At 36.6% G+C, this 27562-nt stretch overlaps 1 protein-coding gene across 6 annotated transcripts in view; it reads right to left on the reverse strand.

Moving 5' to 3' along the window:
• Positions 1-27562, reverse strand: part of spir (spire type actin nucleation factor) — a 44340-nt gene that overhangs the window by 12103 nt on the left and 4675 nt on the right. For 3 of the 6 annotated variants that reach the window (XR_015272667.1, XM_086837212.1, XM_086837209.1), the window contains exons 2-6: positions 18567-18640; positions 5054-5171; positions 4504-4613; positions 2607-2724; positions 2466-2548 (exon numbers count right to left, since the gene is read on the reverse strand). Coding sequence is in view for 4 of the 6 variants with exons in the window: in XM_086837212.1 (XP_086693338.1) it covers positions 2466-2548; positions 2607-2724; positions 4504-4613; positions 5054-5171; positions 18567-18640 (503 nt within the window). In the remaining 2 variants the exon portion in view is untranslated. The remainder of the gene's footprint in view (positions 1-2465; positions 2549-2606; positions 2725-4503; positions 4614-5053; positions 5172-18566; positions 18641-27562) is intronic. The other 3 variants (XR_015272668.1, XM_086837213.1, XM_086837211.1) reach the window with 1 other exon arrangement.

Genomic DNA, 27562 nt, shown 5'->3' on the forward strand with positions numbered 1-27562 from the left:
CATGCAAAACGGCAAAAAGGGAGTAAAATATGGCTTTGGGGTCCGATTACAGCCTCAAGTTGAAGGCATCGATGGCAGCACATGTGTTTTGACACAATCGTTTCATCGCCAACAAGCCGCAAAATGTTGCATAGACAAGCAAATGCGCTGAAGATGCCGCTCCATGCTTCAATTACTGCAGCAACATCGGCACACCTTTATGCTGTGTGGCAGCAACATCGGCTTCCGGAAGAGTTTGGATGTTGCTGTTGTGCGTACAACATTGGGATCATTTCAATTGGAAAATTAGCATAGGAAAGCATTATCATCTTGGCAGGCAGCTAAGCGAAAAGTCTGCGGATGTGATTGCCTAACAAAAGTATAAGAAATACCTATAAGAAACTCTAGCTGATTTTCCAGTGAAAACCTTTTCCCACTATACCAGCAGCAACACGTTTAAACAACGCAAAAAGTACAAGAAATACAGAACCAGCTGAATTTCCGCCATTCCAGCATAATAACCCCTTGAAGTCTGTCTCTGAGTTTGTAATGTTTTATTCACAACAACCAGTTGTTGGCTGTGTGACATTCTGAAGGCTGTTGGCTTCCAAGAAGACACCATAAAAAACGCTGACTAAAGACACACTTCTTGCAATCCAAAAGTCAAATAAAAGAAAAGTCTCATAAGAAAACGGAAAAACGCTCTCCATGCCAAACAATAGACAAAGAGCAGGAAAAGAGAATGAATGCTTATCGAAGAACTAGAAAAATGATAAGACCTTTTAATCAAGGCCCAACACACAATTGCCTGAAATTACGTTTTGCAATACCTAAAATATACAAACACACTGAAAAATAAACACACTTGAAACGGTCTTCTTTATAAGATAAATGTACCTATTGTTTAGTCACCTGTCTGGCCAATTAATTGGATCATTCGAGGGCTGCACCTTTTTTAATCCCTGGCTTTCAGCACATGCAAATTTATTGCCACAAAAAAGTAAAGGGGGTTTACAAAAAATGTAAAATAAAATAATATTTATGGTCTATTTCATGGCAAGTCTCGGACCCGTATGAGCAAATATTATGGCATATGATGTGTCGTCTATTCCACACGCAAAGGTCTCTTATTTGTCTTTTGTTTTTAAACTATTGGACATGCAAACATTGCTGGAGAAAAGCCAAACCCAGCTAAGGAAAATGTACATCAAAGTACAATTCGAGGTTTACTTATTTTCACATCTAACATATTTGCTTAAAAATTTAGCTACTTTATAAAAAAAATGCATAAAAAAGATCGACTTCAGTTCAACAATAACACTATTATTACTGCAGTAAAACTTTGTTTAACAAAGCCTTTATGGTTTGCTTTTATTTCATTTAAAAACCTGCCGCAACAAAGAAAGAGTTGATTTTAGGCAATTAGCAGTTCATATAAATATAACAACAAAAGTGCAATTAATAACCACATATGGATATTTTAAGCAAATAAAATATCAGCTTAAATAATTAAAAGCCTGTTGATTTTAATTAAGAAAACAATTGCGTTTTTACGAGATCATATTGCAGGATTCTCGTTTGTAATTTAAAGCTGTTTTTACATAGTTTTTTATAAACTATCAGCTTACTGAATTAAAACATTCTTCCATTATGAATTTGTTTTGCTGTTAACTTTTAAGTATTTCCCTATGACTCAATATTAATATTCTCCATTTCTAAGGTAAGGCAAAACCAATTATGCAAATAAAAATGGCAAGAAAACGCCTTCTTATCAACTATTTCTGAAGGCAAATTGGCAAAAACTGTTCTTTGACAGTTCTGGGTTCCGATCTGATTAAAGCACAAACACACCTCGGAACGGTAAAAACAAGTCTAGTATACGTTTTCACGCGAATAATAAATATTGAAAAGCAGAAACAAAAACAAGAGCGAATTTTTTGGGTTTGCGTGTCTGGCCAATTTGCGTGTGTGTCTCAATGAGTTTTCAGAGGTTGGATGATGGCAAACTCCTGCCTGCGAATGGCCTCGACATATTCACCAAAAGGTCACAAAAATATATAGATGATATATGTAGGTATGAGCGCCCATTAAAATAGCGTTGAACTCATTAGGATGATGGCCGAAATGGAGGCGACCACCTCCGGCCAATTATTGAAATTAAAAGTGAATTTCATTTTGGCAATGCATGAAATAGTTCACTTTTTTTATACTATATATACTCGCAAGCGGAAAAGCCCACCAGAAATGCTCGTGATCTGTCTGCGATAATGATTATGATGATGATGATGATGATGGCTTTTGGCCAAAAAGCCGAGCTCCAAGAGGTGCGCCAAGCAAATCGTGAGTCGCCTTAGCCACTGTTTTGGCCACTCCATAGGCCATTAATGGAGCATATACACACACGAGATGGTCTATTATATAACCACATGCCTCGAAGATGAGAAGAACGAAGGAGAATGAAGGGGAAAGATCTTGAGGAATCTTACCCAGTCGTTGAAGCCCAGCTTCGCCAGTTCTTGTTGCGTGGTGGCCGACGATTCCGAGGCTTTGATCAACTTCTCGGCACCTGCTAAACGTGTAAATGTTATTAATTAATTAAGCAACATTTTCTATCATCGATCACTTACCGTTGTTCAGGACCTGTTGCAGAAACACACGGAGCTCTATGGTCTCCGTAACGAGGGCTCTGCAAACGGCTCTATAATGATTCTCTGGCAGGGTGGCTTTTATATGATTTCTGCAGGTCTGCAAAGGGAATAGGAGATTATGGTTTATTAAATAGGAAAAGAAAAGGAAAAGACTTGGAAATTATGCATGGATATCTTTGCTATTTACTTTACAATCAAATAAAACTCATGCTTAGTTCTGAAATTAAACACTTTAGTTACCTAAGAAAGTAACTAAAAATATCACATTCTAACCACAGCTATTTGTTTATGCTAAAAATATACGAGTATCTATTACATTTTTCCTGCGAAAAACCTCAAACAAATGTTTTTCTACCTTTACACATATATTTTTTTTGCGGTATCAACTTTATTTTATTTTTTTTGTATGTACATTTTGCCTTGTGAAATTCTGGGAATACCCGCATAAGATACAAGACAAAAATTCTTCATACCGAAAAGAGCTAATTACGTTTATGGCCGTTGGCAATTTCCTTTCACTTCTTATGATTATCGTAAATCATATCTGTGGAATATATAGACCAACTCAATTTATTCCGCCAAAATGAAATCTTATCTAACCGTGGACAGTCGCCGGTGCTGGCCAACAGACAGAGCCAGAGGCGGGTTAAAAACAAATGCAAATTTATCCATATTAGTTGCAGATACTTTTCCACTTTTCGTTGGCGTGCTAGAAAACTCAGGCAAGTGGAAAAAAATTCAGGGGGCCAGCCTGCTCACTGTTGCCTGACAGCAATGTGTCAATTCTATAAATTGGCTCATTAGAGGTGAACCTCCCAACCGTGGCTTTCCTCCACTCCTCCTTGGCGGAAAACCAACTCAATCAGCAACGGTGTGAGGTTTATCACACGCCCCAATGCCAAATCGGGATTGGGATCGAGTTCGTGTTCGAGTTCGGGTATCCTCTGATCTTCAAGAGGAACCTTGCTTTTGGATCTGGGGGAAAATGCGGAAAATTCCTGCTGCGCAGTTGACTGTGAAATCAAGTGCAGCAGCAGCAGCAGCAGCACCGGTAAGGCGGATTCAGATTTCTGATTTACAGATTTGCTGCTGATTTCCTACGATTACGAAAGCGTTTGGTTTTATGGTTATTTCGGTTATTTAATACCATCGCGGCGGCCAGTGCAATCGAGCCGGGCATCGAATTGAAATTGTTTTCCAGTCGATCGGATCGGGCATCGCAATCTAAATATTAGAACCCGGGGAAACTGTGGACTGGAGCTTGTTGTTTTGCGGTTTAGTCGCGAAATAGATACCGAGTGCGGTGCGAGTGCGAGTGCGAGTATCTGCCAGATACTTTTATTTCTGCCCGCTTTGGTTAACTGTAACGTGCGCCAAACTAGTTTCTTTCCCACCAATGAATATCGAAATGTATAGATATAGAGAAGCAAGTGCACGGAAAACAAAGCTAAGATGGTTAATTTTTTACTTAAATGTTGGTTAAAGTTAATGTCTTAATAAACATTTATATAATGGTTATTGCAGTTTGAAGATACTATAGCTTTCTTTTCTTTTATATTTCCATTACAGAAGTAATAAAAATATATAATAACTTAAGTTTCCAGCCTCATTCTCTCTCGGTGTGTCTTTATTTATATATGTCAGATCTCTTAGGCAATTGGGGCGCCTTGAAGCCTGGTCAAAAGGTCAGATCTCGGCGCACCCCCTCACAAAAAAGAAATATATATACAAATAAATCCACGTCTGAGACTCTCTGAGTCACATTTTGCCGATCAAAGTTCGAATTTGCATTGGCTTTGGTGCTATTTTTTTGGCACATCATGACACGATTCGATTGCAAATGTCAGATACGATCGATGCAAAATTGGAGACCTACCTCGATAATGTGCTCTAGTTCTTTGGTGTCGTTGCGCTCCTCCTCGGAATCATCGTCCCAACGCTTGTCGCCCTCATCGATGCCCTCGTCAATGCAATCATCGTCGGTTTCTGCAATAAAATGTAAAATAATAAAAAATGAAAAGCAAATTCTCGTGATTCTCCAGCATATCTCTTCATGGCTTTGTATATTTTTATATTATTTAAATTTATCAAAAGTCTACGTGAATCATGGCATTTCAAGTTTAACCTTCATCTTGTTTTCGCTTGTGGTTGGATGATAAAATGGGGTTTTCGTTTGGGGAAGTCTGTCCCCCAAGCTTGATAGAAAGGGGAACTTATTACAAAGTCCCCCTTAGTGAGTCAATTATGGTTTAAGAGATGTGATTGAATCACATATTAGAAGTGAGCGTAGAACAATTACACCAGACTTTGTAAATCAATTTAGAAGGGTTTTAATTTTAATGACTCTGGAAAGTATTTATAAATGTAATCAGGAAGCTGTTTTTATAGCTTGAAAACTATTATTATTTTTAAATCCAAATACTCACCATCTGCCGTCATAAAGTTGAAAAGATTCTCCAGCTCCTGTGACATTTGGCACTCTTCGTCCTCCGGCAGATTGTAATCCAAGGCGGTGTAGACAATTTCCGCCAATTCGCTGATTATCTGCAACAATAACAAAAAAAAAAAGATAAATATAATATTCAAGTCTTGTGAAAATAAAAATGCAATTGAAGTAAAAGGCTCAAAAGAGCGAAGGTTAAGTCATAATGAAAATGTGCATCTTGTAATGCATTTAATCCCCCTGAAGTACTGGAGGACAACCTGGTCGACAAGCTCTATTCGTTGAGGCAGTTCATTAAACTGACACTCTAATTGGAGTTTGAAGTTGACGGGGAGTTTCGTAGAAAAGCAGCTACAAATGTATATATATACAAATGTATATCTGAGATCTGGGAAGTTGTAGAGTTCAGGTGCAACAACAGAAACACGAGAGACAACAGGCAGCGACAACTTCAAACACCCAAGTGCAGTGTCAGCTGCTGCTGTTTCACTTTCACTTTGGCGTTGGCGAAAAAATAACAAAAATAACAAAAAAAAGAAAATAAAAACACTTGCCGAAAAAGCTACGACAAGGTGTTAAAACATCAAAGACGAAGAAGCAGCAACAGGTTAAATAATAATTCGCAGTTGCTTTATTTTTAGCCTCAGCCACTGAACCCGAGCTCTTGATCGAAATCTAAAGTCGAAATCCCCACGTGGGTTGATGTCGCCCCCGCAGACATCAAACTATATATATTTTGCTATATATCTCAGATACTGCCTCCGGTTCACATGGATTTGTTTTTATGCTGGAAATTAAATGATAAAACATTGTGACAGCTGTGCAGTGGTGCCGAGTGGCATTTCCACCACTGGCTTTTAACCGCCAAAGACTGGAGGAGACTGAAGACCTGAAGACTGTAGATTGCAGACTGAAGAGGTTGACAACAAATGTCAGTTAAATGCTTCCAGCGTTTTTCTTTTTAGCCTGGGCCCTTACATCATTTGCCGAAGAATTGCAGCTGCATTACTTTGTTGCAGTGGCAAAGTTGCAATCGCTCTTTGCCACAGTTGCAGGCGTTGAAGGTTGAGAGACATAATTAATGGGAAAATTATGGAAGAGGTGGAAGTCAAGTGTGGCCAAGTGGGAGATACACTATCATATATATTCTGGTAAATGAAAAATTACTTAGGTAATGTAATTTATTAATTTAATTCAAGAGAATCTTGTTCTCTATATTATAAAGTTAGTAAGAGTATTTAATTGAATGATAGTTATTCAAAAACTCGCTTTAGAAAACTTTATAGATTTAATTTAAGATATATTCAACTGTGATCTATGATAGGCTTTAAGTAAGTTTCTTAAGCTTTATGGAATTTAACTAAGAATTCTTAGTTATTTTAATAGCAAGTTTGCTTTGGCTTTGGCTTATGCCATAAGATTGAGGTCATTGAGATCAAGTTATTTATTATTTTTAACTCTTAGAAGAAGTAGTACTTTATATTTATTATCTACATATTAATACGCTTAAAAATTACATAATTTTAAAGCATATTCAAAAACATGGTTAAAGCCCAAATCAAAAGCACACGCAATTCTTTTAAACTGTTAATAATCGTTAAACTTTAAACCAGGTTAAATAATTTCCCTTTTTAAAATGTAAATTCCTGTCGTTAAACTTAAATGACATAATTTGAATTCAAAAGGGTATATTTTAAGACTTTTATAATCAATTTCAACTTTTATGAAATGCCATAAAATGTATGTGTAAACTCCAAAATAATCTGTAGGAGGATAGCATTTAATATATAAGTTTTTTTCCCTATAAAGATGAAGCTTTAAAAAGATTTTTTCCAAGCAGAAACAATGAAAAACCCGACTCATTAAGCTTTAATGAAAATATTCCACCTACTGATCAGCATACCCCACACACTCAGTAGCATAATTACAGAGTATATAGGATGATATCAGGCTACTTTTAAGGAGAAACCATCATCATTACCCTTACATCTAGTCCCAATCTTGTGAATTTTCCCATGTAATTAGCAAACAGGGAACAGAACTGGGAACAAAAAGGGAGAATTACCAACTCTTTCGATTCGGAATGTGCATTGTGAACAGAATGAGACTGAGACAAGAGTGTAATATGCCAAAGGGGAACCACCATCGTGGCTATATATTTAGTTTTGTTTTATTTTTTTGCTTCCACTTTGCATATCCAGCTAAAGTAAATGAGATTGTATTTGTTGAGGGTGCGCCTGTTCCCAATACGCCAATTCTCACCGAAAAGAAACTACAACTCCCCGTGGCCTAAACTGGCTAATATCAAAGTTGAAACTACGGACATGCAATGCGGCAATTATAAGACAGTTGCCAAAGTTCCATTTCTGTCTCTTATTTTCTGGCCAACAAAGGGAGCTCTTTCGCCCCCTCACCTCAACTTGTCAATCTTGTCATTTTAACCTTTCGCCTGACCTGGGATTTACTGGCTGCTGGTTCTCATCAGCTACTGCCTTTGTTTTTGCCAACTTTATTTTTAGGGTGGCAATTGGGAAATTATTTTATAGCCAAAGTGCACCAAGAGGATTGTCCATTCAGGTGTGAATATTTCAATGAACCTTGGACTAAGGTGTGTCCATTCAAGTGCAAGGAAATACTGTTGTATTAGTTAGATTTAGTATCCCTTAAAATATCCTTGTTACAATTTATCTTCCTACCAAAAATGCTAATAAAATTGACTTTGCTTTGTATTTATTTCCTGGTTTTTAGAGCCACAAATTCTTAGCTTTGTTATATTTTATTCTCAAAACCTCCATTATGAGTGCCCATTGTCCCAAGGAGCATCTGTGGGGGAATCATTAACTTGTTGTCTTTCCTATGAGACGTCGTCTCCTGGTTGCCGATCTCCGATCTCCTACTGTTCCTGACCACTTGACTTCCTCAGTTTTCCTTCTTTTTTTAGCTGTTGCTGTTGCTATCAGGATTCACATTTTATGCAATTGTTTCCATAGAAAGAATGCCGTATATAAATACGTATAAAAGGTATACATATATATATATGGGCGAACAGCCGGCATACAAGTAGCTCTCTAGACTTGGCCACTTCTCCTGGCTATCTGGTCAGTCGTGATCAATGTTGGCAGCAGCAGCAGCAACAGCAGCAGCAGCAACATTGCAACTGCAACATTGCAGCACAAAAAATGCGACGCCAATGTAAAGCAGCATAAAAACGCTCGAAACTCTTTTTTTCTAGCCAAAAGGGGGGAGAGGAGGAGATGAGGGGCCAAAACAACGTTGACAAGGCGACGCTGGCGACAACGATTAAAATCTCTTGGGGACCAGCAAACAAAAACGAAATAAACATACAAATAAACAAACAAAAAACTAGAAAAAATAAGAAGAAAAGAAGCAAGACCAAGACCAAGATACAATGAGAACTGGAAATATTTTTGTAAATTACAATGCAATTTTATGCCACACAAAAGGTTCAGTGCGGATCGGTTTTTGCTTCTTGTTTGGTCAACCGTTGGGCCCATTAAGCACTTTACATTCAATGTGGCAAGATCAAAGTGGCTGAAATTTATGGCCGCAGATACGAAGATACTCGTACACGTACCAAGTCCAAAAACCTGGCCCACAGGCCTACAGTGGGTTGAAGGAAACCACATTTGCCGGCCGGAGAGCAGGTTATACAATTTTAGATTTTCCAGTTTCTTTTTTTTGTCTTTTTTTTTTGCCAGGTATCCACCACCAAGCACCACCGACATAGACCCCGACAGGGGAGAGGTGGCTCAGGTGGCACACGGGGAATGGGGGGCTTGACGTGATAAAGGAGATGCCAGGGGACGCCAATGAGTATGCATGTTTGACCCAAATTCAAGACAAGAGTCGAACAACTGAGAGAATTATGAATATTATGAGTATGATGCACATTGGAAAATAATTGAGAAATATTTAGAAAATAATATTTAGAAGTAAATAAAAATAAAACGAATAATAGAAAAGGATAGATAGATAGATAGACATTACAGAACTAAATAGGGATCGAAAAAGGGAAAAATGAAACTACAAAATTAGATAAGGGAAGAAAGGATTAGAATATAAGATATATATAAGAAAAGCTGAAGTTAAAGCTTAGAATCTTAAGTACAAATTTCTTATACCAAAATATAAATATTTAAATTGATATTTATGAAGATGCTTTGTAAAGGTGGATTACAAATTATCTTTAGGTATTTTATACTTTACTAAATGATTCTTATATATGATTCGTCTCTAATTTGTTTGATTTATAGTTTAATATAAAATATAATTTATAATATTAAAGTTGTATTTTAAAAAATGTTTTCCGGAAAATTAATAGGTTCTAATTATGATTGTGCAAAAAAAAAACAAATAGGTTTTTATACTCATTAATTATTTTGCAGGAAAGATGGTATATTTATCATACATTTTCTTGTTCTAAGATTTTTATAAATATCTTCTCTGAATGTACCTACTTATTTTTCCCTCAGTGTACCCCGTTTGTCATCTAATAATTACGTTCTCAGCTTATCAGTAAAGGTGTCGTCCCACCACTTTAAAAACGCTGTGAAAGTGAATGGGAATGAGAGAATCTGAGTATGAATGTGAATCTGAATGCGTGAATATGAGCTTAGATACAAAGTGCGAATGAGTATTCAGTATTTGTGCCTGTCCTGAGATAATATTTGCAATTAGCCAGAGACATGATTATCGGGCAGGTGGTTTCCACTATCCTCTCACCTGTCGCCTCACCTTTTTCCCCATAGTCATCTCTCACCCCCGCAGGCATTTGTTTTTTTTTATGTTTGCTGCTTTCGTCGTTTTCTTGTCATTTGTTTTTGCCTTGGAAACTTTTGTTTTGTTTCGGCAGAGACGTGCGAACTGGGTTAATTTTCTATACCTATATAGATATAGATATATATACATACTTATATATATAAAATACGGGTTTGTATCTGCCGGTGCTACAATTATTGTTTATGCCTTGTATTTGGTGTTCATGTAGAAAATGGCAATTCACACGATTCGCAACACTCTTGCCAAAGAAGCAACAAGCAAAAATTGTGAATTATAATAATAATATTTTCCCATTATTTTCTTTCTCTGTTGATACCATAAATAAATATATATATACTATATATACGAATGAATGGACAAAAGAGGCCAATTTGCGATCTGTTCAGAATTGATAAATAAGACAATAATAATGTTGGAAATAAGGAAGGCAATGAGTGATATGAGAAAACCCCCCACAGACCTAATTATTTATGAGTCATAATGAACTTGGATATAGATCAAAGACATCCAAAAATAAATCATAAAAGTATCATAAAGTACTTTAAAGGAATATCTTCAAATAGTTCCTATATATACTTATTTTAAGTGAACTCTCCTATAGTCTCCCCTAAGTCTTAAGAGTAATTTTCTCCTTCTCTTCCATATTCTCATGGAACCATGGGAACTTATTTTGCCAATTGCCAGTTTACCCAACCCATCCATCAATATCAAATGCCTCGATCAAAACGCTTAATGCAGTTCCGGTTGGTTCTTTGAGCTCTGGGTTCGAAGGAGGCCACCTGGAAAAGCCCCTCTCTAGCACTTAGCTCACACAGATACACACACACACAGCTCTAGACATAAAGACAGGCTTAGAAGGAGAGATCGAAGATTGCGATCAAAGCCCTACAGCAATCACTGAACATCGGGCATCAATATCAAACTCAAGACTCCACAGATTCAGCTTCAGCTTCAGCTCAAGATCGAGGCGTCAAAAACTTTATGGAGACCCACAGACAACGCATCGATAATAATCGATAAACAAGTTTTTTTGGGGTACCGATTCTGAGCTGTGTCCAAGCGTAATCCCTAACAGCATTATAACGGAACCCGAAACAAAACGCTAATTGTACACGCCTCTAGAACATGACTCAAATCAAAGAAATTGCCACGGGGCCATGGCTATATATCAATATTTGGGCATCTGTAGAAGGGGGAGGTGATGGTGATGGTGGTGACCATCGACAAAAAGGGGTCTAAAACTGAACAGAACATTGGCCTGATGATCGCGACGATGAGATAGCACAAAACGATGGCGTTTAATTGGGTAATTGGCTCAAGTACCGTACGTATTACCACCGGCAAACCAGCAAAACAGAAATTGAAATACTCGCACATGACTGCAGAAAAGAACAAAACTCAACTCCAAGTCAACTTTTAACTCAACTGAAATGGGCCCCCTCGAAAAGATCACGAAAAAGAACACACATTGAGAAAAATTAGAAACCAAAATTGGGGGATTTAAGAGGTATGATATGGTGTTGTAAAGAGTATAATTCAACGATAGTCTCATAAAATAATAATGTGTTTAAAATACTATCTCTATTTACTATCTACTATCTTTAGATTCTATCTACTATCTTTAAAGTAGTAATATTTAAAATATACTATCTACTACTCTTCTATTGACTATCATTAGAAATTGTTTATAAAATATATGGTGTTGTAAAGAGTATACTTCAAGGATAGTCTCATAAAATAATGTGTTTAAAATACTACTCCCACTCTTCTGTTTACTATATACTATCTACTATCTTGAAAAGTAATAATATGTTAGGCATACTATCTACTACTCCTCTATTTACTATCATTATAAATTGTTTATAAAATATCTTTAGTCTGAAGATTATTTCCTTTAAACCTCTAGTTTCTTGCTTACTATTACCACTTTTATTTCTCTGCAGCATCCTCTCTACAGCTCTTATGCCACACAATTGCAAGTGTATAAGCCAAAAGCTTATGAATCGAAGCTGGCCAAGAGAGAGAAGGAAGGAGGAGTAGCAATCGGTACTGGAAAATAGAATAGAATGGCTGAAACTGAAGCTGAAGCTGAAGAGCTGGTGGCGGGACCAACTCGTGACTGGCAACCAGTTGCCCGCGGTTTCCCATGACGGGTTCCCAACTGGACGCCAGCCGTAACTCCTTTTCTATGTGCAGGTCCCAAAAAAAAAATTAGATATACTATATATATATATATAGACGATGCTGTATCCGTGTATATATGTTTGTAGCAAAAAAGTAACTGTTACTCTCCCAAGTGAGCCAGCAACTTGTTTGGCGTCTTCTTTCCATTTTGCTTAAAAAATACGTTAAGCTGGAGGAGATCAAGAGTAGCAAAAGCTACAGACTTGCAGATACTCATTACTCTTAATAAGAATTAATAAAATTAAATACAAAATTGTGAATTACTATATCTAAGCTAAGATCTAGGAGTTCCTAGCCAGAGAACTCTTAAAGGTATTCAAACTTCCTAGTAAACCTATTCTACCCCTCCTAAGTTAAAAAAGGGTATCACACAAAAGACTGGTTCGCCTTTCCAGTGCTGTTTTGGGGGCCTTAAAGTGGCAAAGCAATTGAACAAGTAAGTGGAGTGTCTTGGCCATGTGAGAGACCTCCGACTGCAGCAGCACCTCGTTTTTTGGAGGCTGCTGGGCCAGCCCATTCAAGTGATGTTTTAATGAGTCCTTTATCACATCCATGGCAGACCAAGAAATGGGCTTGAATGGGCCGGGCTCTGGGCTGGACTTGGAGCCACGAATTATGGCTTCATTGTGGTCTAGCGGAGGAAAGCGTTTCCCACAGACTTCTTCAGAATAGATTCGAAGTCGTTTGCATTTTATTCTAATTTCGTGTATGACCCCACTTGAGTTCCTAGGATCTCTACACATGGTTTTTTTTATGGGGTTCTTGAATTTTTTATTGTTTGCCTAACGGTCATTTTTTTTGTGAGTCGGGCAGGCGTCAAATATTGACATGCTTTCGATTCAAATATTTAATGTTTATTTAGGCGCCCAAAAAGAAGAGATTTCCTCGAACACCACACACAGCGAAGGAGATGGCACTGGGAAATAAATATTTTCCAGGCTTGAAATACAATTTCTAAACAAAAAGAACTCCTAAATCAAGTAAAATTTCTTAATTTCTTGGATTTTTCTTTCCCTCAGTGTAATTAAGCTAGTGGATTGGGTAAAAACACGGCGGTGCATGCAATTACAGAGGCTCAAACATACAATTGCTCCAGAGAATCAGCACCAAAAGCTAGCCAGCCAAGGGGCAATCCACGACGTAGCTCCAGCTTCAGCCAGCCATGAAGTTTGCCTCTTGACTGCCTCTTCTCAAGCCTTTCCCCCATGTATCCCATTCCCAATCCCATTTCCACTCCCTTTTCCGCGATCCCCATCATCATACATCCATCCATCCATCTGGAGGCCCGAGAACGTTTAGTTGATCGACACTTTTATGTTGACGTCGTGCGCGCGTTGTCATCGTCATCATCATGGTCATCATGGTCATCATGGTCATCATGGTCATCATTTCTCCCCTCCCAAAAGTCCATCCTCTATAAAATCGTTGTTGTCCTCTCCTTGGCAGTTCTGGTGCTGTGCCTGCCATCCATTGATTGATTCCTTAGAACAATGGGGCATGGTGGAGCGTCACTAAGACAGGCGTCGAGTGGCACAGTGGTTTTATGACATTTATACTAAAGTATATACTAGTTTAAAGCAGCTTTAATATTTTTAAAATATTTTTTAAATACTTTTTAATAGTAAACATGATAGATAAACCATTAAGACACTAAATATCTGGTCTAGAAAAATACTTATAGGTCCAACTGTGCCATATTTGGCCTATTATAAATGCGTAGCCATAGCAGCTAGTCAGATCCAGAGTCGGAGGAACCTGAGCCAAAACCAGAGAGAACCAGACGAAGCATAAAACAAACGGCGAGTCGAGGCACTCAACCAAGTCGCCGCCATCCAGAGGCGACTCTTATTGTTTTTGGAGCTACAAAAGTTTGCAAGTGGAAGCAACAGCAGCAGCAACATTAGCAGCAGCAGCAACAGTTGTTGCCAGTGTTGCTACTGGAGCATAAGGTATTGTACTCCGGGACGAGGTGAACCCATAAAAGTACGGGCGGGCCAGTTAAATGGAACAGGTGGGCCAGCTGTTCACGCTCTAAAAAAGCAATGACTTATTTCGCCTTTTTTCCTGGTCTTTTTTTTTGTTTTTGTTTAAAAGAATGCAATATAATATAACAGAGTTTTTGAAGATGGGTAAAAAATAGAAGGGAACTCGAGCTGGATTTCATGCAAAACATTTACTGTAAATAATTGTATATCTGAATGGATATTTGTCATAGTAAATAATAAAAAAATAGCTAAGGGTTTGCTCATTGAAAAGCTCTGACTTCACTAATGAATTATTCCATATTCCATTCCAGATGTTACTGCCTTATTTTCCGCTCAATTTACATTTATTTTCAAGTCTGCCACAAACAATAACATTACTATATAGTGGCCTACAGTGTGTCACCCGATATCTTAAGTAAATTTAGGCCACGGCTTCTCTTTGCAGTTATCTATTTTGTTTTTAAGATATGAAAAAAGTCTATGCACGAGACCTCTTGGGACCCTGACAACTAAAAGGGTTTTTATTTTGTGACGAAATATTATTATTGTTTGCCGAGTGTAAAGAGGCTTTAGAAGAGAAGACATTTATGAAGATTAAAAAAGATATAGCCCAAAGATACTAAGCCAAGTAGAGGTTATGGAAATTACATCATGCTACCGCAATTAAAGGGAGCTTAATTATTTGATTTTTAATTGGTAACTAGAGGGAACCTTGGTTTATATATTATAGTAACAAGTATAACTAGTTATAATTGTTTCATGTTAGGGTAATAGTTCTACGAGAATAACAATTACAATTACAAAAGGCATAATTAAATCAATTAAATTACAGTACAAAAATATACCTTAAAAGATGAATAAGGAATTAACTAACTATGGTTTAATTTGCTTAACATTTTAGAAAGGAATTTCTTGGTGGAATAATATGAATAGGTTTCTAGAAATTCCTCTTCAAGTTGACATTGATTTGTAACTTCTTTATATGGCTTTATCCCTATATATGTATACCTTTTCTTCTCCCATCATTAACTTCTATCCATTTTCGCTGACAGACCCAATCCAGCTTAATTATGCCCTGCCCCATTTTTTAAGTATTTTGCAATTCGCCCGTATAACCCAATTAAAGGAAATTAGACAGCCACAAAAATAAAGACAAACGAAGCCGTCAAGAGAAGTAATCCTATTTGGCAGACCCCTCAGAGACATGCCTTGGCGGCTGTCAAACATCACAGAAAATATCCAACTATTCCGCACCCAAATATCATATCGGAAACCCATAAACCAATTACATTTCTGCCTGCATTGTAAGTTTCAAACTCTACGAAATGCTATTTATGGCAATGCAAGCGCAACAAATGGAGCTGGGAGGGCCAAGCCCTTATTTAAAATCGATGAGAAGGGGACTTTTGAAGGTTTTTTTGTATTTTGTATTTGGTTATTTTCCAGTTTTTCCACACGCAGTGGAGTGTGGCGAAGCGCATCACAAATTGACTCACTATCGGGGCATATAGATTACAAAATTTCTAAGCGACCTTAGGTCTGACTAAACCGCAGTAATATTCGCACACAGACTTCCTAGTTTGCATCCCCGAAAGGCAGAGACAGCCTGTCAGCCAGTCATCTTAGTGAGTTTACTGAGTTTAGTCAGTTAGTCAGTTGTTGGTTTGAGATCACGAGCCACGAGTCCGGAAAAGCGATGATGAAGTCTTCTGCGGTTAGTGGGTTGCTGCCAGCTGTAATTTGTATCCATAAGCATATATCTCTACTCTCCGGCAGCATATGATCATCGATTTTTTTTGCATTTTGCATAATATACCAATGATGATGTCTTCCTTTGTCATATGATATAGGCGCCATGGGTTCCGCATCGCTCTTGGCTCCTTTGGGGCAATTGCATAAGCCCAGCTAGTCTCTGGGAAAGACCAAGTCGAGGGAGCCCCTCAAAAACCCAAAGGTCAAACATGTTTAAAGTGCAGTTTCGAGCGGGAAAATGTCACTGCACGCGCTGTCACTCTTAACTCTCAAGTCTTTGGTCTCTCGGCAATTGTTTTTTCCACTCAATTTCAATTGTTGTCCGCGAGTGGTTGGTGGCAGGTTTCGGGGGTTCCATTTTTAAACAAAACAAATGTACATTTTTGCGCATTGCAGTCGCACTTTTGACGCCCAGTCGTGGGGGCGGAGGACTGACCTTAACCAGCGAAAATCTACCCCCTTTGGGTAATTTTTACAATTGTTGTATAATAATGTCCAATTTCAGTTCGTTTTGGGCGACGGGCCCCATGATTTAGTGGATCGCAATTGGAGAGGGGCCACCGAGTTAATTGGTAAATATTTATAAGTCACAGTTTTTGGATGTCACGAGGAATCTTTGCAAATACTTCCTTCAATGGGTGCACTTAAAAACATAAACAAAAACAACAAAAGCCTTCGTCTTGCCAAATAGTGGAAAATATTACTATGTTTCGATATATTGACGGGAATGTCGATAAATTAATCGATATTTTAAATAAATTTAAGACTACCTAAGACTTTCGACTGAGTTTCTTCTACCCAGAAGCTTTTATAAATTTACTTCAACAGAAACTACGGAAATATACAATTTTCTTAAACAAAAACAATGACCTGTTCTTGTTGGAATTTCCCGTGACTACCACCTACTCATTCATGTTTACCAAAGAATGTATGCTTGCCAACTTTAATAAGGCCCTCCATGACCGTAAATTATAAGAATATTAAGGTAACCCCTCAGTGGCAATAAGAATGCATTCAAAAATTTCACATGAACTCATGAAGACAATGGAATTGCCTTGTGCGCTCTACGATGGAGAAGAATATCTTAAGGAGCGACCTCCATTGAGCGGTGAAACATGCATATTTCTCACACACAACAGGCAGACACACACACAATTTACACACTCAAACACACACACACCCATTACAGAAACAGTGCTTAATTGAAAACGGCATCTTACACCAACAACTTGCATCTCAGACGAGGCAAACTAAAAGATACATTAAAAAATTTTCAGGCGTGGAGAAACTTGGCGCTTCCATGTTACGATCTTCTTGGGCCTAAATGCAGTAGGCCCTCTAGTGGTTAAGCCACTGAAAGAAATATTGCTTATATATATGAAATTTTTATTAAAGATGTTGCTTAAAATAGGGTAAGATAAAATTGCTTTTAAGGCCTCAAAATCAAGTCTTAAATGCCTTGTTTTAAAGCGTGTATTAAGCTTAATTTCAAGCAAAGTAGTGTTTTAACTATTCACATTTGATTTATAGGAAATATCTAGTTAATCCTAATTTTTTTCAGTGTCTTGTAGGTGCAGTTGCTGGTTGTTTTAATTACCTTTGCCAGGCAATTCATGCCTGCCCCCAAAAACAGGGTTACTAACGATCAGCTTGTGAATTCTCCACCGATGCGCCTGCGCATTTCCTCAGCTGCTTTTGCAGCGCTCGGCTCTTAAAGTTTTTCAGTTTTCCAACCTTTTTCAGTCTTTTTCTATCTGCTGGGAACCGAACCCAGCGAGGCGAAAGAAACCCTTAAGTGCATTCTTTGTGGGCTTTTTTGAGGAAAACACTTTCGCATCTGGTGGAGTGGGGGACAGGTGAGATGTGTTGAACATCTGCTGAAATTGCCATAAAAATCGCAGACACTTTCACACATTATGCTAGGGAGCTGCTTGTCTCACCTGTTGTAGCTCATTTTGTTTTATTACCTGTTCAATTTGATGTCAGCCCAAAGCTATCGAGAAAGGTGTGTATGGGAGGGATTGTGTCCTGGGTTGAATGAATTTAAAAGGGAGGAGTTTTTGGTAGAGAGAAAAGATACACCCAATTATTTAGCACATAATCAGGACTATTAAGGTAACTATTAAATGTTGGTAAAGTTCATAATAAAATATTTAATAACTACTAAAAGAGAGCCTTTCTTTTTCATTAATTTACCAAGCCTTTAAATAAAAGCCAAACCATTACTAGCTTGATTGAGAGCTAAACTTGAATTGGTTGCAATTAAAGTTTGATGCAACACTCAAAGAGTTTAACGACTCTCTCGATATTTATCCGTTCTCGATTCAACTCTTCCGCTGGTTGATAGTCTCCAACTTCTATCCCACGGGTGTAAGAACCCATTTCTTTTATCATAAATCATTAAAGCTTAATTAAACTCCAAGCCGGAACCGTAACAAGACAGAAAACATGACCACGGACACTGACTGAGCCGCAATGAACTCATTTGAGTGAACTTTACGGCCCATAATTCTAATCTGTAATCTGTGGGCTTAAGTATCGAGACACGTGAAAGAGTTTTCAAACGCTTTACGAGCCATAAAGGCCAGGTATTACTTTTTAAAATAGCTCTAAAGACAAAACCTCAATATAGTAACAAAACAAATAATATAACAACCTGTCACTAGATATGTTCGAAATTGTTTTGGATGAAGTATTCAAAGTAAATAAATCAGATTATAGTATTATTTCTATATAATATTCATTTCCTTGTTAAATTTTCTCATAAAAACTTACCTTTCTATGCGAAACCACTAGCGGCGTATGATGATTATGGTGATGATGATGATGATGATTGCTATTGTCGAAGGCTGTTGAATAAATAAAAGCAAACGATAACAATTAATGATTGTATATTAATAAAAGTCTGTAAATATAATAAATAAATTCGGTTACAGTTAGTGGGAAATCATTGGAACAACCATAAACGAGTCAATTGCAATTAAGCAGAAAGACAAACAACAACACAACACCAGAAATTGTTCACCTTTCCAATTGCATTTTAAAATATGCAAACATTTCTCGAGTCTCTCTATATATCTATTTTTTCTTGGCTCTGCAACTTCCGCACTTGATGGCCAAACCCAAAGTCTGGCTGGATAGAAAAAAAGAGCAGAAATTGTAACAGAAATAACAAACAGCAAAACTTGGAAACGGGTTCAGCAATCATAAACTTGTTGTGCAGACGGACCGATGAAGTAAGGGGTGAGCGGTCCGCACATGACCAACAACTGTTCAGCGGAAAATTGTCAATGAATAACTCGAGCAATTGTATTATAACTTATATCTCTATAAACCGACACAGACACAACCTGGTGCGGAGTATCCATAACGCGCTTGGCATTTTGTTAAACAATTAAATGCAATTTTCAACTAAATAAAAAAAAATAATGAAAAAATAGTTGACTCAGCCGCTGGCATCGTCAAGGTGCCCGGTTTTTGGTTTCGGTTGGATTTTTCAGTTTGATTTGCTGACCGGCCGGCTTTTGATTACAAACTGCGACCAATGGTGCAGGGAGAGGGAAGGGGGTCTGGGCCTGGTCTGCTAATATCATGGCCCAGCAATTCCACTTTGCAATTTATTAAGCGTGACTGACTGACTGACCGACCGGTTGCTACACCCAAAAATTTGCACCAACTTTAAATACAAACCAACAAATACCTCAGTAAGGTGGAGAGCTTGTGATTGCAATCAACTTGATTTAACTGGAGATAATTAAAACACAATATGCTAATGTTAATTGGGGGTTTAGTTTATTTTTAGCAAAGCAAATACTTGGATCCTCTAAATAAATATAAAATAAATCAACAAAGTAGAAGAAAGCCGCGATTAATCACATCCTAACATATATTACCTGTCTGAACCAAAGCTCATTTAAACTAAGTTGTTCTAAGCTGCATTATTATATTATATTATAATTGCTTATTTAACCAATAAGAGGATTAAATTCTAAAATTGCTTATTTAACCAATAAGAGAAGATTGAATAAGAAATAAGAATTAATAAGGCCAAAGGTAGATAATGAACAAAGTTTAAGGTATAAAGGTAAAAGGTATATACTTGAAAAACAATTACACATTTATGTACAGAGATTAAGGAGCACGTTTAAAATATATACTTTTAAATTGTAAAGCTTCAATATGCCTTATTAATTACCTTTTTAGGAGCATAACTTTTAAACAAGATTTTCTCAATTGAATAGCAAAGTTTATTACCTGCAGAATCAGTGTCAAATCTTTTTATTTACTTTTATAGTTACCTCATAAGCTCTTCACTTAAAGCACTATAAATTTTCCACTAAACCATGATGTGTTGGGTAATATTTATCTATTTATACATCTTGTACAAAACCCAAGTTTATATACATATATTTTGTTGTTCCTTTTTCACTATTTTAATTAACGCTACCCCACCTGTTCTTTTTCTACCTAAGTCTAAAAAATTATACAATTCCAAAGCGAGGTGAATCATACTGCCACACATCCCATGAATTACGGTCCGAGCATTGTGTTGGTTCCGCATTAAACTCTTGACCTAACCGCAGGTTAGTGGAGTTTGCGGGTCAGGCAACCAGAACACAGCTTTTTTTCGGAAATAAACCGAAAATATAGTACAAAAAAAGGGGCAAAAAGCCAGAGCTCATATGAAAATATGAGATGAGCTCGAATGCTCAGCATGATATCATTATAATGTGGCTGGGCTGTCCATCACTTTCGCAGGAAATGAGGCAAGCAGAGGCACAAAGGCAACTTGTTGGGGAAGCAAGGAGATTCTGAAGAGGAGTTTTAGGCGGAGACATGCCCCGACTCAATAATTAAATAATAAATTTCATGTTCTGAGGCAGGCAGGCAGACGGTTCCAGTTAATAATTAATTGACATTTAGCAAAGAATTTCAAATGGATGGCAAAAAGGCAGCTTCTTTTGCTGTCGAAAATTTGCACAAATTTGGGTTTTATTAATGCTTGATTTATGTGGACAGGCCGTAACGTTTTTTTTCTTTGGGGTCTGGGACCAACATGTGCAAACTGATTGATCGCCATTGAATAAGTTGGCGAACGTTACAATTTGAAATTCACAGAGGATCCAGCTCACGATTCGATTGATTTAAACCGGCAGCTGTGAATAATTTGGATTTGATACTGCTGAAATTAACAATTTCGACAAACGATCACAGGTCAACACTAATCTCAAGTGATTACCAATTCAAAGTTGCTGTATTAAGATGGATTATGCTAGGGGAAAGGTCAAGGAAAATTAAATCAACCATATTATGCAATATATAAATAATCAAAGAACACACTGAATAAAATTATTGAACAGAAACTATTAGTAATTCCTTCAATTTTCCCATAAGTTCATCAACATTTAATGAATGCTCTCTCTTTGTTAAAACAGGAAATTAAGCAAAGTTCCCAATAATTGTGTTGCCACATCAAGATTATTGTACAAATTTGTGTCCAATTTCGTTTATTTTGTCCACACCTCACATGTTTCTTGAACAATCAATAAAACCACAGAGAATAAAATCATTTTGCGTTATCTGTGAATGAATCATCATGCGTCAAGTTTTGAGTCGCTTAATTGGTGATCCAACATTCACACCAAAGAGAATGGGATTCTACTTTCCTATAAAAATATATATATATCTACATATATATATATATTCAAGTGCTGTGCACTTTGCTCGCAGTGAAAACAGAAATTAACGAACCCATTTCGATAAGATTAGATTGGCAACCGGCAAGCAGGCTCTAAAGCATGGACAGTTTCAATTCAGAAAAGTTGAATTTCAGCTAAGGAAAATTGCATTTCCGATTGGGAAATTGTGAAAAAATAAAAAAGAAAAAGGAGGTTCAGGGTCAGACAATGGACTTTCCTACCATCGAATCCAATTAATAATAATAAAGCCAAAGCCAAAGCACTTTGCCTGGCTGACTTTCAATTGTTTGGCTTCCACAACCTCAGAAATCTCATCATCGCAGTCCTCCTCCGCTTGCATTTCATCAGGTTCAATGGAAACCAACCAGTATATAATAATAAAGTTTAATAAATGTTGCTGTGGTGCTAGGTGTTTTTTTATTATTATTTATGTTTCTTTTTGTTGTATTTTGTTGTGTTATTTGTGGTGGTGCTGGAGTGCATGGCTTTGATGGTTGACCAAGTGGCCTCATGGCAATTTACTTTCTAATGTCATGAAAGTCATGTGCAAGTCAACGGCAGCCCCAGACAGAGCTGCTCTCTACGATGTTTGCACATTTTTCTTATATTTTTTTTGTAGTATAGTATACTATACATGTTTTATAGAAATTGATAAATAATCTAGGGAGAAAAAACACACGATATCTATGCAGATTTCTTTAGCTTTTATCAGGGTTTACCCTTTTCGCAAAATTAATGAAGCAAAAGCTGAAATCTTAAGCGATTCCGTTGAGGCGTCAAAATGTAAAAATCGTCGGCTCTTTAAAGCTTTTTTTTGGTGTTGGTTGTGCGCTTTGCCTTTTCATTTTTTGGTTTCTAACTAATAATTTACAGCATTTTTTTGGGAGACTGGAATTTGCTGCTAATTTGCTTTACAACATCTTTAAGATATAGCTAAAATATATATCAATCAAATGCGGGCAATAAGCTGTTGATGAGTTTTCCTCCTTTTGGGTTTTGTTTTTGGTAACAATTAAGTGCATGCCGCGTCTCCTCATTCAAATTGTTAATTAATTAATTAATAATTAATAAGCGCGGATGAAAAATGAATCAGGAAATGATAGATAGATGGTAATTAACTTAATTAGGGGCGTTAGTTTTTGGAGTGGTTACCTAATAATCAAGCGGAACAACGATTTTGTAAGTTTTACAGAATCGAACTGTAGGCATTAATATAAATAAAAGTTTAAGGTAACCTTGAATACATTAAGTGCTTCTTTTTAAATTTAAGGAAAGGAAATTTATGCTAATCTGCATTTCTTCTATAGGTTTTAATACATTCCCACAACTTATGACCATTACGTTATTTTAAAAATTACTTCATCCATCATTAAGTCAAAAACTATACACATTTCCTCTGAAGTTCCCAGGCTATTTTTTTTTTAAGCTCATTGATTGCGGCTATTTTACATCATAAAACAATCCACAATACAAGCTTCATAAATCCAAGAAAAGAGTCAAATTGTGACCGCAGTTCAGTAACAATTCCTGCGGCACAAACGAAAAAAGGCCAAGAAATATCCCAATCAACTGAATGGCATTCCGAAATCAGCCAGAAAACCACAATATTACACACATACTATATCCATGATCTCCATTCTTCAATTATCGGATGTGTTGCATAAGGTCTCTCTGGAATATAATTCCAAACAAAGGGTGGACACAAATACCATAAAAAATCCATGGCCTGGACCGCTTTAAATGTCACTCTTGCTTTCATCTTTTGTGACCAGAGTGAAAGAGCGAAATTATAAATGTTTATGGCCAACGAATCCGAATTAAACTCGACAAATAGACGAACAAATTTATAAAATATTCAGACTATGCAAATTTGCCACTAAATTAAAATAGTTTCCAACACAAGACAGGCCAAAAATTCACTGAAGATACATACACAGGCTGAATATCTGGGTATCTTTATACACAGTAAATAAATGTAGATACATTTTGTTACTAGATATAAGTCGTATGTTTTGGCTCTTAATTCCTTCATATAATAGTAATTATTTTCTGTTTTAATTTTATAGTTTAAAAAAACTCTATACAGCCTGAATTCCCATTACAAAATCCCAAATATCGTTAATAAGATTTTACATTTTCCAGTGTATTTCAATGTGCGCCGGCACAGACAACTCGTCAACAGGTTGAAACTCCAAGACCGGCAACAACAATTGTTGTTTATGGCCATGTTGCTGGTGTTGTTTTCCACTCTTTTGAGAAATGTGAAAGATGAAAGCGTAAATGCTGATTAAAGATCGTTTCTACCATATGAATATATATTGCAATTTCAGCAGCAGTCACCGTGCCCGGCAATATGCAAAGTGAAAGAGCCACTGGAGAGCCGGTGAGATTCAGTCAAGTCAATCAGTCGGTCGGTTAGTCGGTTATGATAACAGAGATATGGATAGCACCCGCTCTACGGGTCTATGGGTCTACCAGTCTTCAGTCTTCAGTCTCCGGTCTACACCAATCTGCAATCCACCGTCTAATTTCATAGTCATCACGTCAAGCCGAGTAGAAAGCGAGAGTCTCGATTACAATTTAGTTGCGCCTGCGCAGTCATCGCGGCCCCGTGGAAAATCTCCATCAAGGTGAATTACCCCAACGAAGACGCCCACGCGTCCCTCCTCTTTGGGGTAAATGTGTCAATCGAAATTGGATCTCTGGCCAAAGATGAATGTGTCTCATGAATACAACCATTAAACACTTGAGAGATTGCAATAGGAGTGGCAAAAAATAAAAAATATACGTACATATATAGTAAACAATGAATTTAGCAAGCTTATCATCACTAGATTATACAAATTTCTTTCTTACATTTTCCGCTAATTTTAAATGTAAACACTTCATTAACCTGACCAATCCTAAGTATTTGGATTAACTAATTTTTCGTAATTCCCTAAAATTCTCTGCTATAATCAAATAATCTAATCAATTTGAAAAACCCTCTCACTTATATAAAAAGTCAATAATTACTAATCTAGCTCACTATTTCTCAAGTGACCCAATTTTTTCCATAAATAGAAATCACTTCATTCGCTACAAAACACACTTTACTTGTGGTTTTATCTTAAAACAAAACCTATAAATTATTCTTAAGATTTTAATTCAACATAAAATAAATATATATCCCTCAACACTTTAAAGCAAGGTCATTCAGTCTTGAAATAATTCTCCAAATATAGAACCTTATCAAATATATATAAAATGGCTTATCGTACCACACTTTCTTTGGCATATCCAAGAGCCAAGTTCGGGTTCCCATGGAGCAGAGCACAAACTAGTGGCAAAAACAGGGTTAACAAACCTTTTAGCAAGTTTCGCTGTCTCTTTATAAACCTTTTGAGTAAAGTTGTTTTTATGTGACTGCCACTCGACATACATTTGGACTATATATTCACACCCGGCACATGCATTACCTCCTGACATATATGTACATATACATACATATACTTTTACAAAACGATAAGATAGGCTTAGGCTCTATCGGTGCGCATTTACTTTACGGCTTCTGCCATTTTCGATTGCGTTTAATTGCATCAAAATGTATTTATAATTCAGAGAAAAACAAGAAAGAAAGCTAACTTCGGCACGCCGAAGTTTATATACCCTTGCAGATAGAACTTCTGTGAATAGGAATCCATACAATATTAATTATATATATTTGTGTTAAAAAACAATGAAGTAATACCTGCTTTCATTTCATTCACCTATACATATTATATTTGCAATTTTACAGTCACAGATTTGCATTTTTCCTCTACATCAAACGATCGTTTGTATGGAACCTATATGATATAGTCGTCCGATTTTCATGAAATTTGCCACAAAATTTAAGACTTATATGAAATGGCTATACCTCAAATTTGATGAAAATCAGCTGAAAACTGGAAAAGTTATAAATTTAATTGTATTAATTTCTCGATCGTTCCTATCGGAGCTATATGATATAGTAGTCCGATTTTCATAAAATTTTATACAAAATTGTAGAGTATAGTAAAATCGCTATATCTCAAATTTGAGCCAATTCTATTGAAAACTGAAAAAGTTAAAATTTTTTTTGTAAAAATTTTCCGATTATTCCTATGGAAGCTATAGGATATAGTCGTCCGATCCGGCCCGTTCCGACATATATACGAGTGAGAGTATATAGAAGGCTAACTACAAAGTTTCATTTAGATAGCTTCAAAACTGAGAGACTAGTTTGCGTGGAAACGGACAGACGGACAGACGGACAAAAGGACAGACGGACAGACGGACAAAAGGACAGACGGACAGACGGACAGACGGACATGGCTAGATCGACTCGGCTGTTGATCCTGATCAAGAATATATATACTTTATATAGTCGGAGGTGCCTCCTTCACTGCGTTGCAAACTTCTGACTGAAATTATAATACCCTGCAAGGGTATAATAACAACGGATGATTCAGGGTCACTTGGGATCGCTTAAACCCCGATATGTCAGCTCAATGGACCCCACACAAACTCGCAAGACAAGTGTCATCCAAACAAAACGGTTGAAAAGATCGGCCACAATTTGGATTATCGTGTGATTTATTGAACCACAAAGACGACAACGACGACGCACTTTCAAAATCCCAGACCCAGACTTGCATTGATCCCAAGGCGACAAAAGTATTTCCATTTCAAAATGCAGTCAAAGCCACGGATTTCGTAACTCAAATGCAAACTGCACAGGTGGACAAGTTTAGGAGAGGCCCGAAAAAAATATATTTAACAAATAGCAGACCGCATTTGGGTCTGTTTTTTATATGTGGAACACTCAAATTTGGTTCAGGTTCGTCGTCGTGCTCTTATGTCATTTGTTGTCATTATGAAAAAATTATTATATTAATTTTGTAGAAAAAAAAACTAAACTGGAGCGTCAACAACAATAGCCGGCAATTAAATTTGGGTCTATAATGTGTCAAAAAAAAGAGTGATATATGTTTCGGCAAACACGTGGCAAAAGCTTCAGGTGGGGTCTCCAAAAAAACATAAACTATTGCAGCATATTGCCCATAATAAATGCATTTCGAAGAGCTACCTAATCTGAAATAAAACATAATATATGCTTCCAGATTCCAAGAAAATTCGAGTGGGATACAAAGTTAACACGAATTGCTAAATCGAAATATTTGGGGAATTGTGAAATGAAATGGAATGAGCCTTAAGTTTTGAGAGGGTTTTACAGGGAATAGTAAAATAATTATGATACAATAATATGATATTAAAAGTCTATATTTTAAAGAATAATAATTAAGAATGCTATAAAATTAGTGTTCGTTTTCCCCCTATAAATGAGGAATTATGAAACTATTATTATTATAAATTTAGTTTATATTTTCATTTCTTAAAAAAGAAATAACTCACATTTAACTAAATTTACTGAAAGAAAGATGAGTTTAGGGAGCCTCAAAACAATTATAATAATACCAAAGAAACTGTCAATTTAAGCCTGATATTTAAAAGAATTATTACTTCAAATTATCCTAATTTTAAAGTATTTTTAACCCCTCTTAATCAAACTAACTTCAGGTTAGAAATCGTTGACCTTAAAATAAATTGCACTTATTACCCAAAACCCCTCTAATGCCTGATTCATTTGAAAGAAAAAAGTGCTCCCATAGCATCCGGCTAATTGAGCCGATTCAAAGCTGGCTAATAAATAGGCGGCCCATTACAATTATCATTTGGTAACTCTTCATTTAGGCTCCACCCAAAAAGCTCTTACTAGAGATAAGCATCGGCTAACCAGAAATTAGATACAATTGGCCCCAGACCAATTAAAGATACTTCCAACTGCCAGACCGTTTTTCTTTCCTTTCTTTTTAAACAAAAAAACAAAAAAAAGAAAAACTATAAAAAACGGACAACAAAAAATGTACCAATTTGCTGCTGCTGAGCTTTAGTTTCGTTATAATTTTTGTTTGCGTTTTCATAGTTTCGGGGCATTTTGTTTGTGTAATTTTTTAGTGTAATTATTTAAACATTAAACCAGTTGAGCGGTCAGTTGTTTGTTTTGTCTGT

Source organism: Drosophila serrata, unplaced genomic scaffold (genome assembly GCF_035046125.1).
Source record: "Drosophila serrata isolate PLE 108 unplaced genomic scaffold, ASM3504612v1 contig_302, whole genome shotgun sequence".
Classification (NCBI taxonomy): Eukaryota; Metazoa; Arthropoda; class Insecta; order Diptera; family Drosophilidae; genus Drosophila; species Drosophila serrata.